Source organism: Leptonychotes weddellii, chromosome 10, assembly GCF_054177405.1.
Source record: "Leptonychotes weddellii isolate Sample4059 chromosome 10, ASM5417740v2, whole genome shotgun sequence".
In the NCBI taxonomy this organism is placed as follows: Eukaryota; Metazoa; Chordata; class Mammalia; order Carnivora; family Phocidae; genus Leptonychotes; species Leptonychotes weddellii.
Genome location: NC_138378.1, coordinates 23,510,884 through 23,526,178, shown reverse-complemented (window position 1 = coordinate 23,526,178; position 15,295 = coordinate 23,510,884). Strand labels below are relative to the sequence as shown.

Sequence of the window (15,295 nt, the reverse complement as noted above, 5' to 3'; positions counted from 1 at the left end):
TCATGAACCAGTGGCACCTCACGACAGCAGTTTACAAAACCTGCCCTCAGCTTCCTGACCCTTGGTACAAATCTCAGGGGTGGACAGTCCATTTGACAGCTTGGAAAAAACCTCCAGGGAGGCTCTCATCCAATGCCCTACGATGAATGGGTGGGTGCACAAGCTAATCCCATAACGGGCTCCTGGGACTCAGCCCAATGTGGGTGGAGGGGGTGTCACCATATTTGAAAATCATTGCCTAAGTCTGGATCAGTGGTCTCAGCTTGTGGTCCCTGGACAGCAGCAGCATCCGCACTGGGAACTCAGTAGAAAAGCAAATCCGCAGGCCCCACTCCAGACCTGCTAAGTCAGAGACTCGGGCTGGGGCCCAGCAATCTGTGTTGTAGCAAACCTGTTGAGAACCTAAACTGGCAGTCCAAAGCAAGTACATCCTCTCATTTTTATTAAATGAGCTTTTATTTGGGAATGATTTTTGACTTACAGAAAAGCTGCAAAGAGAGTAAAGAGTTCCCCCAAATTCTGCACCCAGCCTACACCACCATCACCTTACATTTTACATGTACATTTGTCAAAACTAAGAGACTGAGACTGGTATATTATTATTAAGTAAAATCCACACCTTATTCAGATCTCCAGTTTTTCCACCAATGTCCTTTTTTGGTTCTAGGATATTACACTGCATTTAGGACTATATTCATTTTACATTTAAATTGGTCACCTCAGTCATCTTTCCCTGGGACAGAGAATGGGTGGGAAAGCTGTTGTCTTGGTTACTGAGCTGGGAAAACTGAGGCTTGAAAACATCCAGGGACCGAGATCCCTTAGCAGAACAGTGAGAGCAAAACCTGCTTCACTCTGCACCCTTCCTGTCCCTCTTCCCTTCACCCAGGACTCTTGTCTTCAGAAGCCCCTTTGGAATGTCCCATATGGCCTACCCCCACCCCACCAGTGCAGACCATGGCAGATGCCCCTAGTAGAGCAGGCCCAGCCCTGGGAGAGATCCACCTGCCTTGCAGCTTCTATTTTCACTCTCATGATACTCTGAAGCCATGTCAGTAAGCCTGAGCGAAACTGCTGGAGAGACCGCAGCATGGACGAGGACAAAGTCACCCAGCCATCGGCCTGCCAAATGCCAGACAAGTGAGTAGGGCCATCTTAGACCATCCAGCCCTATTCGAGGTAATAGCTGACTGCGTGCAGCCTTGGGAGTGACGCTGGGTGAGCGCAGTAGAACTGTCCCAATGTGTCCAGCCCAAATTGCAAACCCGCAGAACTGTAGGCAAATGAATGACGTGCATTCAGCTGTCAATTTTGGAGATGGTCTGTTACACAAGACTAACTAATACACAATTCCTTATTTCTCTCTTGGTAATGGGATTCCAATTTTATTTCAGGAAGCGGTGTGCCAGTTCCACGAGATGGAATATGAAGGGTCTACTAATTATGACAAATCTGTTCCCTGCCATCTTAGCTTTCTTTGCAGCCAGGGGTGGCAACAGTAGCTGGTTTGGGCCAAGGAGACCTAAGTAGAAATAAGCAGGGGGCTAGAACAGGAAACAGGCCTCTGAAAAAGGTCTGACTTCATGACAGGAGTCGACAGCTGGCTTGGCCCTTCTTCCTCCCCCACACCTTTCTTCCTTGAACACAGCCACGATTTCTGGAGGTCCGGCAGCCATCTTTGACCATGAAGTAACAAGCAACGAGGGAAAGGCCAAAAGGAATCAGAGATGTGAGCCCTATCTTCACTGGGGTGCTGAACCAACATCACCCGTCTCCAGAATTCACGCTATGTGGACAGACTTCTCTTTGTTTAAGCCACTGTAACCTTTACTTGCAGCTGCACGTATTCCACATAATGGCAGATTCACAGACAAAAACGTAGAAGGAGCCTTGTGCTTGGGAATCTGGAGCCAGGAACAGGTCGCTCTCCAAACCCATCTCCTTTTCCATTTCATTCTCTCAAGAACACCTCGAGAGCAAAGACATGTCCCCGTTTCCGCAGCGGTGGGATCTGGGGCTCCCACACTGTTCAGGAATGAGTCCAAGGTCTTGCAGCTAGTGGAACAGGTGCTCAGAGTCAGACCGCCCCCCCTAGGCACAGAGAACGTGCCCCCGAGCCCCTGATCGCTTCCTGCATGGCCTGGCGCCCTGGAGGCCGGGTGTGTCTTCCGGGCTCTTGGGAGTGCTGGGAGGCGCCGAGGAGGCTGCTATTGTAAGTCTGGTGTTGAAGCACCCAGGTACACCCTGAGGTCCGAGAGGGTGGACCGGACAAGCTTGGCAGGGATGGTCTCTCGCTGCAGCTGCTGGTAGGCTGCATAGCGGTGGCAGCCCCCGAAGGAGTAGAAGTAGTCACCACCCTGGGCCCCTTTGATCCAGAGGACGTCAATAGGGGGCACGCTGCCTGGATCCTCCTAGAGAAGAGGACACAGTGTCAGTGAGCACGGCACAAGGCTTGGCGGTTTGTGGTGTGGACCCTGTTAACCTGCGCTGAGCTCCAACAGGGTACTCACTGGCTCATGCTGGCTTGTGAGAGACAACTGTTAAATATTCAGGAATTTTGTGAGCTGGTTGTCATCAACTCGGTAGCTTGAAAATCAGCCACAGTGATTTACATCAGGGAAACGAGCAGATGCTACAAATCAGGGCTTTCCCCCCCTACAGACCAGGTGTTAAACATTTATGAGTTTATTATTATACCACATACACACTATCTGTTTGGCCCTGTTCTAGGCTCCGGGAATAAAGGACAGCCAGACTGGGCCAGGCATAGCCCCTGCCTTCACGGGACTCCAGTCTGGTGGGGATGGAGCACACTGGGGAGACCACATTAGGCGTGAGCTGCCTAGAAGGCCTCCTGCCAACTGGCCCATGGGTTCTCTTTTATTATGCTTATTTGATGGGTTCATTTATCCATTTATTCCAGAAATTATTAGTAAGCGGTAAGGCCCAGCAGTGACAGGCGGGGGCTCTGGAACCCAAAAAATCCTGCATCCGAATTTCAGCTCCTCCACTGAGCTGCTAGGGGACCCAGAGCAAATGGCCTCAGCACTCTGAGCACCGTTCCTCATCTGTAAAATGGGTGTGGATGCTCTATGGGGCTGCGGGTGAAGAGTCACAGAGCTGACGCCTGGGGGGTGTGGAGCACAGCCTGGCCGGCAGTGGGGCATGAACGAGGAGCCAGTGCTCGGCAGGCCTTGTGCTGGGCGCCGGGGGCACGACGGTGGGTGGGCGGGGTCACGGCCCCCCAAAACGTCCCCATCCTAATCCCTGGAGCCTGTGTAGGCCAAGGGGACTCTGCAGATGGAATGCAGTTAAGGATCCTGAGATGGAGAGATTATTCTGGGTTATCCAGATGGGTTAAATGTAATCACTGGCGTCCTTGAAAGTGGAAAAGGCCAAAGAGGAGGTCTGATGTCACTGGCTTTGAAGATGGGGGTAAAGAAGCCATGAGCCAAAGATTGTGGGTGGCCTCTAGAAGCTGGGAAAGGCAAGGAAAAGGATTCTCCCCAAGAGCCTCCAGAAGGAATGCCGCCCTGCTGACACCTTGATTGTAGCCCACTGAGACCCATTTTGGACTTCTGAACTACAGAACTAGGAAATAAAACATTTGTATTGTTCTAAGCCACTACTCCTGGCAATTTGTTACAGTTGCCATAGGAAATGAACACATATGGTAAGTAAAGACAGGCTTGGTTCTTGCCCTCCCCGAGCATATGGTTCTAGCATGGAAGACAGATGTCTAAACAGGCCATTAAAACCCAGGGGGATTGGAGCTATGCTGGTGAGCATGCAGGTGTCTGGGGGCCCATAAGAGGCCACTAACCCAGTAGGGGGGCATCAGGGAAGACACGGACACTGGGACAGTAAGACCAAGAAGGAGTTAGAAACAGTAAAGAAGAGATGGAAGGGTTCCTGGCAGGGGTAAAAGAGCCTGTGCAAAGGCCCGGGGGTGAGAGAGTGCATACATGGCTAGATCCTCCACAAACAGCTGGGCACCATGCTAGTTAGTGTTGAGGAAACTGCCAGGATATGACCAAAGTCCCCGCTTTTGTACAGTTGACCTGAGAAGACAGACAATAGAACACAAACAAATACATAAGCCAGGGGGACAGAAGTGGTTTATGGGAAAATACCTCGGGTTAAGGGGGGGAAATCTTGAGAGGCCAGGGCAGTGTTAGCAAGGGCAGGGAGGGGGCAGAGGCCTGAGCCAAGAGAGGGGGCAGGCCCTGTGGTGATCTGGGGAGCTGTAGAGGGGTCCGGTGGGGCCTTGGAGTCTCCCAGGACCACCTTCCAAGGGTCTGATGGGGAAAGGTGACAGGATGCCACGCAGGCCCAACCTGACACCCCCATAAAGTTCCTGCCAGGATCACTTCCCCGTTCTTCAACACCCTCCCTCAGTGATGGGGCTGACCCCTGTCCTCTCCCAGATCCAGTTCCAGCAAGGGCCTCCCAGCAGACATGACATGTCCAGTCCCACAGCCACTGACTGTGACAGCCAGAAATGACAGCATGGCTTAACTCCAGAGTGTGGTGGCCAAGCTGCTGGGCACTGGAGCCAGTCTGTGCCACTTTCAAAGTGCCTGACCTTGGACAAGTTACTTAAAAAAAAAAAAAAAAAAATCCTCCGGTGCCTCAGTTTCCCCGTCTGTAAAAGAGGGACAGTAGTAGCATCTACCTCACAGCGTTGGCACTTGAAACAGCTCCTGGGCACTGCAAGTGCTATTTATAAAGCAAGTGCTTTATAAATAGAGTTCGCGATCGTTTTTTTAATTATCTCCTCCAATCTCCTGCTTGCTCAAGCGAGGAAACGGAGGCCCAGAGAGGCCCAGCCCCTTGCTCAAGGTCACACAGCAAATGCTGGGCTCCGTCGGAGCGCCTGGAACCAGTCCCGTCTCGAGTCCAGTGTGACCTCCCTTGTGCGGAGCCCTCCCTCCGGCCCGCCTCCCCGGGCCTCACCCGGATCGTGTCCACGAGGCTCTGCACCTTGGCCGGGTCCAGCACGGACGGCAGTGGCCGGATGAGCACGCTCAGCGGCACGTTGTGCACCGCGGCGATGCAGCCCGAGTGGATGCTGCCGCCCTGCGCGCCGCCGCTCGGCCCGGGTCCCCCAGGCGCCCCCCGGCCGACCCCGGCCCCGGCCCCGGCCCTGCCCAGCGCTCCTCCCGCGCGCAGCCCCATCGCTCCGCCGCCACCGCAGCCGCGCCTCCCGCGAGCTTTAACCCCGGCCGGGCCGTACCACTCTGCGCAGGCGGCGGGGGCGGCCGCCGGGGCGAGCGCGTGTCCCCCCCGCCCGGAAGTGGTCCGGCCCCGCGCTCCCCGCGGGCTGCGCGCTGCAGACCGCGCGGGACTCGGGCTGTCCGCTGGGGGGCGCCCCGCAGCCTCCCCTCCGCCGCGCCGCGTCCCGGAGTGGAAGCGCCCGGGCGGGCTGACTCAGGGTGAGTCTGCAGGTCGCGGGGCGGGAGGGGCGCGGCTGACGCGGAGGCCCGGGTGACTCAGGCCCGCGGCGGGGGCGGGGGCGGGGGCGGGGACGAGGGGGGCGGCCGGACCTGCCGGGCGAGGATGAGTCGGCAAAACCCGCGGTGCTCGGCGGCCCCGGCCGTCGGAGCAGTAGCCGGAATGGCGAGGAAGCGATACCAATACCGACAAGAGTAAAACTACGAATCTGGTGCTGTCAGGCGCTGTTCGGAACACTTTGCATGGGTATTAACTTATTTCAGTCTCCAAACAACCCCGCAAGATAGGTGTGATTATTATTCCCTTTTTACAGATGAGAAGACTGAGGCACAGCGAGCTTTAAGTGATTCGCCCAAGGTCACGGAGCTAGTAAGTGGCTGAGCCAGGCAGGGTTCAAATTCAGGCTGTCTCACTCCAGAGTACATTCTGTACCTCACTGCTGGCTGCCTCTGTTCAGCCAAAGTAACTGTCACAAGGAGCCTTCTGGAATGCTGCTGACAATGTGTGGGCACTGCCCTAAGCATGCCCACTAACTCTCTCATCGCATCCTCACAGCACCACTAAGACGTAGAATTATTGAACTGCTTGTCCAAGGTAGGGCAGCTGAAAATGAAAGTCATCTGAGCCTTATAGCCCAGGACCACTTAGCCACCAACACCTGCTTACAGATGTGGACACTGAGGCTGAGGAGGGGGTGGGGTGGGGTGGGGTGGGTGGTGGCGGTGGTGATGACTTGGGTCCAGACATGCTGAGTGCAAGCCCCGCTCTCTCCCATTCAAAGTCCTCTGTCCTCTGAGGCCCAGGTTCAGCACCCAGCATCCTCTGGGGCCAGGGGGAGGTAGGCAGAGGCTCCTGGTTTACTTATTTATTTATTTTTTAAAGATTTTATTTATTTGACAGAGAGAGAGAGATAGCAAGAGCAGGAACACAGCAAGGGGAGTGGAACAGGGAGAAGCCGAGAAGCAGGCTTCCCGCGGAGCAGGGAGCCCCATGTGGGGCTCGATCCCAGGACCCTGGGATCATGACCTGAGCCAAAGGCAGACACTTAACCACTGAGCCACCCAGGCACCCCAGAGGCTCCTGGTTTAAATTCCAGCTGTTTATCAGCATCCATGGCAACATTAGGACTTTGGCACATATTTGCCTGGGTTTGGATCCCACTGGGCCACTGCCTAGCTGTGTGGTCTCAGGCAAGTTGCTTAACCTCTCTGAGCCTCAGCATTCTCTTCTGTTAAAATGGTTATGGGGAGATTTTGGGAACATTTGGAGATAATGGCTGATGGAGGGCAGAGTGGGGGGTAAATCAGTGCTTCCACAGCAGTAACCAAGGAACGTGACTGGTTTTATCATGAACACCCAGAGTGCTGAAGGAGAGGCCCTGTTTGACTGAGAGCATCAGGAAAGGCTCCCTGGGGGAGAGGCATTCAAACTGGAACTTGTGGCTTGGTCCTGGGGAGGGAGAGGGAAGAAGCAGGTGTAGGCTTAGGAGTCACTTGAATGGTATGGATTTGAATCCTGGCTCCACCACGTACTAAATCGTGTGACTTGAGGGTGTGCGTGTGTGTGTTTTGGGGGGGCTAACTCGCCTTCTCTTGCCTCAGTTTCTTCTCTGGATTGCCAGGGAGAGTGAGAGTAATGCATGAAGTGTTTAGAAAGGTACGTGGCACATGCATGGTGTTGAATGGAAGGTAGACATGAAGGATATTCCAGCCAGAAGCACAGCTCTAGCAAAAGCGAGGAGGTTGGACAGTCTCAGACCTGGCTGAAAACAGGCCTATCTGGTAAATACAGGCTTATCTGGTTTGGTTGTCCTCCTCTTCACCCTGGTTGGCATCTGCATGGGGAATGCATATCACCGTCTTAACTGGAGAAAACCAGAGATGGTACCCACTGTGGGGAGGGGAGCTTGCTGCATGGACTAGTTACTGACCCTTTCTGTACCTGAACTCATTACCCTTTCTGATGAGCAGTACTGCGCGTCACTCAAAGTTGTTATGGGTGTGAATTGTGAGGGTTCGCTGAAGTGCTCCATGCTTTGTGTAATGCCCCATTTTGCCATTGTAGGCAGTAGGTTCTTAGTTTTTCATCCCCTGTATTCTGGTTTTTAATCCTCGAGCTTGCCCCCTTGCAGTCCCAAGATGGCTGCTGTAGCTCCAAGCATCACATCACTATACAACAACTTTCAAAGGCAGAACTTAGGACATCCCTTTGTGCTTCTTTTTAAGAGTGAAGAAAGCTTTACTCACCATTCCTTACTCCTCCACTCCTTGCCCACGAGCCTTTTCCTCTTATCTCATTGGCAAGAATTATATCGCATGTCTGTGCCCAAACCAATCCTTGGCAAGGGGAGTGGAATTACCACGATTGGCTTAGCTTAATTGGCACTAACCTCTGGGTTCAGGAGGGTCCACTGACCCTGAAGTTCATGGCCCCTGACTGCTGAACAGAACTAGCAAGGTCTGGGGGCGCCTGGTGGCTCAGTGAGTTAAGCGTCTGACTCTTGATTTCGGCTCAGGTCATGATCTCAGGATCATGAGATCCAGCCCCTCATCAGGCTCTGTGCTCAGCGGGGAGTCTGCCTGGGATTCACTCTCTCTGTCCCTCTGCCCCTCCCCCCATGTATATTTGTGCTCTTTCTCAAATAAATAAATAAATCTTAAAAAAAAAAAAAAAAAGAACTAGCAAGGCCTGGTAGCTGTAACCTAGTTTTCCTATGGGGAACCTTCTTTCCCCACAATCAGAATTGTGTTGGGGGACAGATGCCATGGTGGGGTAGATGGACCCCACCTGGATGGACCCTGACCAGACCTGCCCAATCGGCAATTCCATTATATTGGCCCATCTGTCCTTAAACCAATAAGACGGAGAAAAGCCTCTCGTTGGAAGTAGGATGAAGGACCTTCCACTGGAGCCAATGGAAGCCTGGAACTGGAAGTTGGAGAGGTTCTGGCATCTACACAATATCCTTGTGTTTTTGTTTGGATTCTCCCAAAAGTAGATGCTGAGACAGGGACTGTGTGCAGGTAGTTTATTTGGGAAGTATTCTAGTTATTACCGCTGCAAAACAAACCACTCCAAAATGTAGTGACATCTGTGGGTCAAGAATTCAGACAGGACGCAGCGGGGACTGCTTGTCTCTTCTCCACAATGTCTGGGCCATCATCCAGGTGACTCAACAGCGGGGAGTGACTTGATGGCTGGGGCTGGAATCATCTGGAGGTGACTTCCATTATGCATCTGTTGGATGGTACTGCCTGTCAGCCAGGACACCTACATGTGGCCTCTCCATGTGGCCTGGGCTTCCTCATGGCATGGCGGCTGGCTTCTAAGAGTGAGTGTCGTAAGAGAACCTGGCAGAAACTTCATGGCCTTTTCCAATCTAGTCTTGGAAGTCATATAGCATCATTTCTGCAGTGTTCTATTTGCGGGAGCTGTCACAAGAATTTTCCTCCCCCCACCTCCCCACCCCCCCCACCCCCCCCACCCCGGCTCAAGGGAAGGGGACAGAGACTCTGTCTCTTGATGGAAGGAATAGCAAGGTTCTAAAAGAGCTTGTGGGTGGAGGTGTTATGGCCATCTTTGGAACACACATCTACTGTAGGAGGCGATGCCAGGAAGTACCGGGGAAAGGAGAAATGCCAATAAAGGGTACGCTGATGAGCACGTTAACTTGGTGGGCAAGTGGGGCTCACTCCTGCTAGGGACTCTCTGAAGAAGCATTATGCATCAGAATTGTCCCCCTGAGGGACAGGGGGCTGGGTATTTATTCACTGACTCCTGCCCCTCACTGGTTGAGGGTGGCCTGAGGATGTTACATTTCTGCCATTGTTGACTGCTCTGTACTCAAACTAAGCAAGCGTCTGAGGACAGAGGATGAAGCTGCCTGCTTAGAGTATGACCTCAGAGGTGGTCCAAGGGAGTTAGGGGCAGGACATCAATAAATTCCTTTTCTGTCCAAACCAGCCAGAGTCCACGTTTGTTGTCTGCCGCCAAAGTCTCTGACTACCTGCTCCCCCCATCTTGCTCCTGGGCTCTCTACTCCTCCCCTTCTCTTTCATTTTTGACAAAGAATCTCATTCAGCAGGCATTTGGGTCTACAGAGGAATTTTCTAAGTGTTTGGGGAGAGGGAAGGATTTCCTCTTCCCATAAAGGTGCCATAAAAGGAACATTAAATTTTAGATTCCCCCACCCCTGAAGTGCTCTTGCCCATTTCTACATCCAGGATCCTGCCATGTTGCTTGGTCCCATTCTCTCTTTCTGTTTTCCTCTCCATTTTCTGTCACTTCTACCAACCCTTGAGTTTCCTGTTCTTATTTTAGGCAGAAAGTTTGCCTTTGTCTTCTGCAGCTTCAGTGCCTGCTGAAGAACCCCCATCTCCGTGGGGTCTTGAGACAGTTACACACCACAACTGCTTCTCGTCGTCACAGGATGGCTGCCGGCGCCAACCAGGGCAACCTCTTTCCTCGCTTATGTCTTAGCTCAGGTCGTTATACCAAAATACCATAGCCTGGGGTGGCTTACACAATAAACATTTGTTTCCCACAGTCCTGGGGGCTGGAAGTCCGGGATCAAGGAGTGATGAACCTCTTCCTGGTTCACAGACTGCTGTCTTCTTGCTGCTGTCCTGTGGTGGAAGGGCGAGGGAGCTCTCTGGGCTCTCTGCCTGTAGGGACGCTCGCTTATCACATTCATGAGGGCCCTGCCTCCCACAAGCCCCACCTCTGCATGCCACCACACTGAGGATTAGCCTTCCACATATGAATTTTAGGGGGACACAGGCTCAGTCCATAGCAGTTCACATCCAGAAGAGAGAGGGACCCCCTACCCCTTGCCCCAGGGATGATGGAATTAAAGCTTTTCCCTCCAGTCTGATTGAGTTAGCTTGAGTCAGGGTTAAGAATGTTCTCCAGGGACAGGCCCTGTGTGAGCTGTTTAAGCATGAGTGCTGGAGCCTGTCACCCACTGGGATGACTGGGATTGGCCCAGAGGAGACCAGCCAGCCACACCCCTGAGGTCAGCCTTCTTTGAGCCACCCAGAGGGGCTCAGTGGCGGGTGGATGTCTGGACAGATGTGAGGGTTGTTGATGAGGAGAGGGGGGAGTAAAAGTCTGGGTGTCAGTGTCCGGTCTTCTTGACCCACCTTTGATCTCAACAGAAGTTGTGGTGGGAGGTTCTGTGCAAGCCCTGCCAGCTTCCCAGCCCAAGGGCCCTGTGTTGTCCACATTTTCCAGCTCTGTGGGAGCTTTCCTTATTCACAAGCACATCCCAGAGATGTTAGGGTATTCACTGATGGGGATAAGAGCTAGTGAGTAAAAGCCAGTCTTCCACTGTCACAGGTGGACAATTGTGAGAGGTGTTCCAAACCATTTGGAACTTTCCAGACCCTTTTTAGAGACCAGCAGTACCCAGCCGTGTTGTTGCAGCAGTGGGCTCACTAACACCCCCTTCTGTCTTATTCTTCTTGCCTCCCACTCCTGGTTCCTGGAATCACCTCCCAGAGGAACCACCTGCACTCAAGTCCCTGGCTCTGCTACCAGGGGTGGGGGGCGAGGGGGCAAAACTAGGGCAAAGGGGCAATTTCATAGGTCATCCCCAATAGTTCTGCCCCTTGCCTGGGTTAAAATGACACATCTCTTGCTAGATGTGTGACTTAGGGCCAGTCACCTGTCTGTGCCTCAGTTTCCTAACCTGCAAAATGGCCATAATGATGGCATCTAATTTGTAGGGTTGTTGGAAGAATGAAAAGAGATGATGTAGGTAAAGTCCTTAGAACAGTGCGCAACACACTGTAAGTGCTCAATAAATATGAGCCGTTTGATTACATTTTGAATTAATAATAGATCTTGAAGGTCTCTCCGTGCTTGTGCTTCCAGACTCGTCTCAGTGTATTAGCCAAGATTCTTGTTTGCAAGTGAGGAAAGCCAAAGTGAATTAGCTTAATGAAAATGGGGACATTTGGCTCCCATGACGCTGGGGTGAAGCTGGGCCTCAGGGAAAAGTGGGTTCAGAGACTTTGTCTCTCACTTGGCACAGGGATTACCTCTGTATGACAGGAACGTGGCTGTCAGCAGGGATTATGTTTGGCTTTTAGCAAGAGAAGCCTGACAAGAGAAGTTTAAAACACACTAAAGCATAACCTTTCACGGAAAAGAAAAAGAAAAGAGTCAGGCTTTTATTCTCAAAGTCACCTTCTGGATAAGATTGATGCTGAAGTGGTAGAGAAGTGGAAAGGCAAAAGGACATGACCCCTTCCTTTTTAGGGGGCTCTCTCAGAAGTCCCATGTAACACTTTCCCTGGCATGTGTTTGGTCAGAATTTGGTCCCATGGCCACCCTGGCCACAAGGGCAGCTGGGATATGTAGTCTCCATTCCGTGTGGCAGTGTGCTCAGCTAAAATTGGAGTGCTCTTACTAAGGAAAGAGAGAAGGCATAATGATAAGTAGCTAGCTGGTCTTATGACTCAGAGAGACGGAGAGAGGAAATTTCCAAATTCTAGTCAGATGCTCACATTTGAACCAATCAGCTATGGCCATGAGGGACAGAGACTTTTTTTTTTTTTTAAAGCATAAGCTACCATTATTGATTATGACTTAAATGTATGTAGTTCATTAAAAAATAATTATCATTCATCTGCTATTGGCTAGGCATTGTGCTAGACCTAGAGGATTTAGTGATGAGCAAAAAGACACTTCATTCTCAGTCTCATGAAGTTTATAGTCTAGTGGAGGAGACAGATAATGACCAAATGATCACATGGATTAATGGAAAAGTGTACCCTGATGGTAGGTGCTGTAAATGAACAGCACGTGGCCTCTGAGGAAGTGACGACACAGCTGGGGGATGAAGGATGGAAAAGGCATTAACTAGTAAGGGTGGTAGTGATAGCAATGCAGATGGAGTACATTACTGGTGGAGAGAGTAGTTTATGCAAAGGCCCTGTGGCAGGAGAGAGCAAAAGTGCTGAAAAGAGGCAGCTGGTCACACAGTTGAAGATTCAGCTGGAATGATGGAAAGAGCCACGCCAGAGAAGGCTTTAAAAGTCATCCTAAGCACGTTCCACTCCCTCTCTCCCCACAGAGGAGGTCACTGAAGTGCTTTAAGCAGGGAAGTGGGGGTGGTGGGTGGTAGTGACATGATCAGAGAAGATCCTGCATTTTTGAAAAGAACACTGTGGCTGCTGTGAAGAGAGGAAGGGAGGTGGGGGAGGCAGAATGGATCCAGAGAGACCAGTGAGAAGGCCGGTCCTGGGAAGAGATGATGGTAGCTATGGACTAGGGGGGGGCGCACTGAGATCATGGAGAGGAACAATCACCGGAAGCTGGTGTCCGACTAGATGCTAGGATGGGGAGACAGAGGTGGGAGAGATGACTTCTGGGTTTTGTTGGCTGCAAGACTGGATGGGTGCTGGTGCCGTTCAAGGAGGTGGGGGAACCCTGGAGAAGCACAAGGCAGCCTCAGACTTGGCTAGTCTGTGCTGTTGGGGTACCGGAGTGGAGGGGGCCTGCAGGCAGATACGGATTTGCAGCTTGGAGAGGAGGCTGGAATTGGAAATGTAAATCTGCGAATCTGCCTGTGGGTGGAAATTGAAGCCATGGGTTTCAGGAGAGTACAGTGAGAGGAGGAGAGTCTAGGAGAGAACCCTGTGGAACACAAAGCATACAAGGAGGAGCAGGAACTTGGGTATAGGAACGTGAGTCCTCCAAGTCGCTAGGTGGAGCAGCCAGACAGGTATGAGGAGAACCAGAGCTGAGTCATGGAGGTCTTTGAGAGAATTGTGAAAAGCAGCCTGGAAGGCCTGGCCAGTTGAGGTGCCGAGGGCTGCGGGTAACGGGCCCGATCCAGCTGACTTAAACAAATAAAGACACTCATGTCACACACCATGAAGTCTAGAGGCAGCATATTGAGTGGGCTTTAGGGCGGTTTTTTCGGCATTCCCTGATGTCATCCGGGACATGGGCTTTTTCCATCCCTCCGCTTTGTTCTCCGGGGTGTGGGCTTCAGGCGAAGGCTGGTTCCCTTCATGGTCACAAGATGACATGCTTCCCTGTTCACATTCAGGGGGAAGAGAGACTTGGCTTCCTTTGTCTTAAAGGAGAGGGAGAAGCGAACTTTCCTGAAAGCTTCCAGGGAGCCTCTCCTTAAGCTTCTTTGGCCAGAATTGAGTCATAGACCCATTTATCAGCCCACGGGGGACAGGATTACTCTTCGACCCAGTCAGGACCACCCCTTAAGCTGATGTTCAGTTCCCAGACTGCATGGCTGCCAATCAAGGAGGGAAGGACAGGAGGTAGAGAGTGGGTACCCAGCAGCCATTCCCACCTCCCTCTAGGGTGCCTTCTGTATTGTTTGTTGCAGAGTTAAAAACTCCATTTCTCAGACTTCCCTGCAGCAAGGATAATGACACTGAATTGGGCTTGGCCAGTTGGATGCACTTCTGTGGAGTGTGGATGGTGGAAGTGGGCAGGCGCCATTTTCTTAGTGCCTTGTCTCTGGCTGCTGGCAAGGTGGTCACGGAGCCCCAAGTTTTCTGTACCGATGTTCCAGTGTTGAGCCGCCAGCACAGTGGGAGACAGGAGACAGTTTGAAAGGCAGTGGCAGGGGCCTCCTGATTCCTGGGTCCCACTGATAGTGCTGTGTTCCTGAACTCAGTAGTTCCAGTGAGCTGCCTGATGCCCCTGGCTGGTTTTGGGAGAGGCGGCAGCTCCCCTGGTGGGCCAGTTCTGTGGGGATGTTCTAGGGAGCCCAGCTGAGGGCTCTCCCCTTCAGTCCTTCCTGCAGTTTTGTCAGCAGCCAGTTCCCTGTGTTAAGCACTTTCTGCTTTAAGGGGATTTAATACAGGGTATGAGATGTTTATAAAATATGGGTCTGGAGTGGGTTCTGCCCCCTGGATCTGAAGCAGATGTAAGTGATGCAACCTCAGATCAGAAGCAATGTGTAGCCACAGAGGACTGTGTGTGGCTGGCGAGGGAAGGCAACAGGTTCCTGGGCTCCTCAAAGCCCCATTGGAGATTTGGTGGGGCGGGGGGGGGGGGCAAACTGCTCTCATTGCTGGAGTCATGTAGCACATCGCTCGGATTAGAGCTGCCTGTCCAGGGGTATGTGAAGAGGAAGGCAGATGAGCACCCGTTGAAGGTCTAAAAGTTGAGTGTACTGCTCACAAAAGGAGGAATCCCAAAAGATGGCCCCAGGGGAGATGGAGTTCTAGCCTGCAGCCTGACATCCAGCCCTCAAAGCACATGGGCCTCACCTCTCAGTGGGTCCATGCTGGGGGGTGGAGTTAAGTGGCATGTTGTGATGGTCCCCAGTGAGGTTTTTAGTAAGGCAAGGACCTATTTGTATTTTGAAAGATCACCAAGGTAGCTGGCAAGGAGGATGGAGTGGCTGTTCAGCATCTTCCTGAACACTTTTGAAGACAAGTCGTTCACTGGCTCTAGGGGCAGCTTACTGTTTTGGGACAACTTTGCCTGCCCAGCTGAAGTTGACCGTTTTGCATGCATGTACTTGCTCAGGTGTGACCAATAGGGCTGGCCCCAAACTCGGCCAAAGCAGCAGGGGATGAAATGGGGAAGAATTAGGGGTTGTAAACTGGCTGTCAAGAGACAAATCTGGCTCACGGTTGTAATTTGTTTGGCAGGTTTAGTTAACTTGAATTCTCTAAGGTGAGACACAATCTTTCCTGTTAGTCACAGGTTCCAACATTCCCTAATGTCTTAAAGGAACCTGCTTCATTCATGCTATTAATCTGGTTCTTGAAATCTTTGAGTTTGCAACATCAGTATTTGAGGAATATTTAGGACTGAGGATGCCTGGGACTCTGTGGATGTCAAAGGATACCCTCAC

At 52.1% G+C, this 15,295-nt stretch overlaps 1 protein-coding gene and 1 long non-coding RNA gene across 2 annotated transcripts in view; one reads left to right on the top strand and one right to left on the bottom strand.

Moving 5' to 3' along the window:
• Positions 1 to 437: 437 nt before the first annotated feature.
• On the bottom strand, positions 438 to 5,212 carry SRXN1 (sulfiredoxin 1). Its single transcript, XM_006727537.3, has 2 exons — positions 4,957 to 5,212; positions 438 to 2,411 (listed from the first exon to the last, which is right to left on the bottom strand). The coding sequence occupies exons 1-2, from the start codon at positions 5,176 to 5,178 to the stop codon at positions 2,208 to 2,210; spliced, it is 426 nt and encodes a 141-aa protein (XP_006727600.2). The 5' UTR covers positions 5,179 to 5,212; the 3' UTR covers positions 438 to 2,207.
• A 124-nt stretch (positions 5,213 to 5,336) lies between these two features.
• The window catches only part of LOC145723816 (uncharacterized), a 38,278-nt gene continuing 28,319 nt past the window's right edge, over positions 5,337 to 15,295 (top strand). The window contains exon 1 of the long non-coding RNA XR_014149126.1: positions 5,337 to 5,435. This is a non-coding gene — a long non-coding RNA (uncharacterized LOC145723816). The remainder of the gene's footprint in view (positions 5,436 to 15,295) is intronic.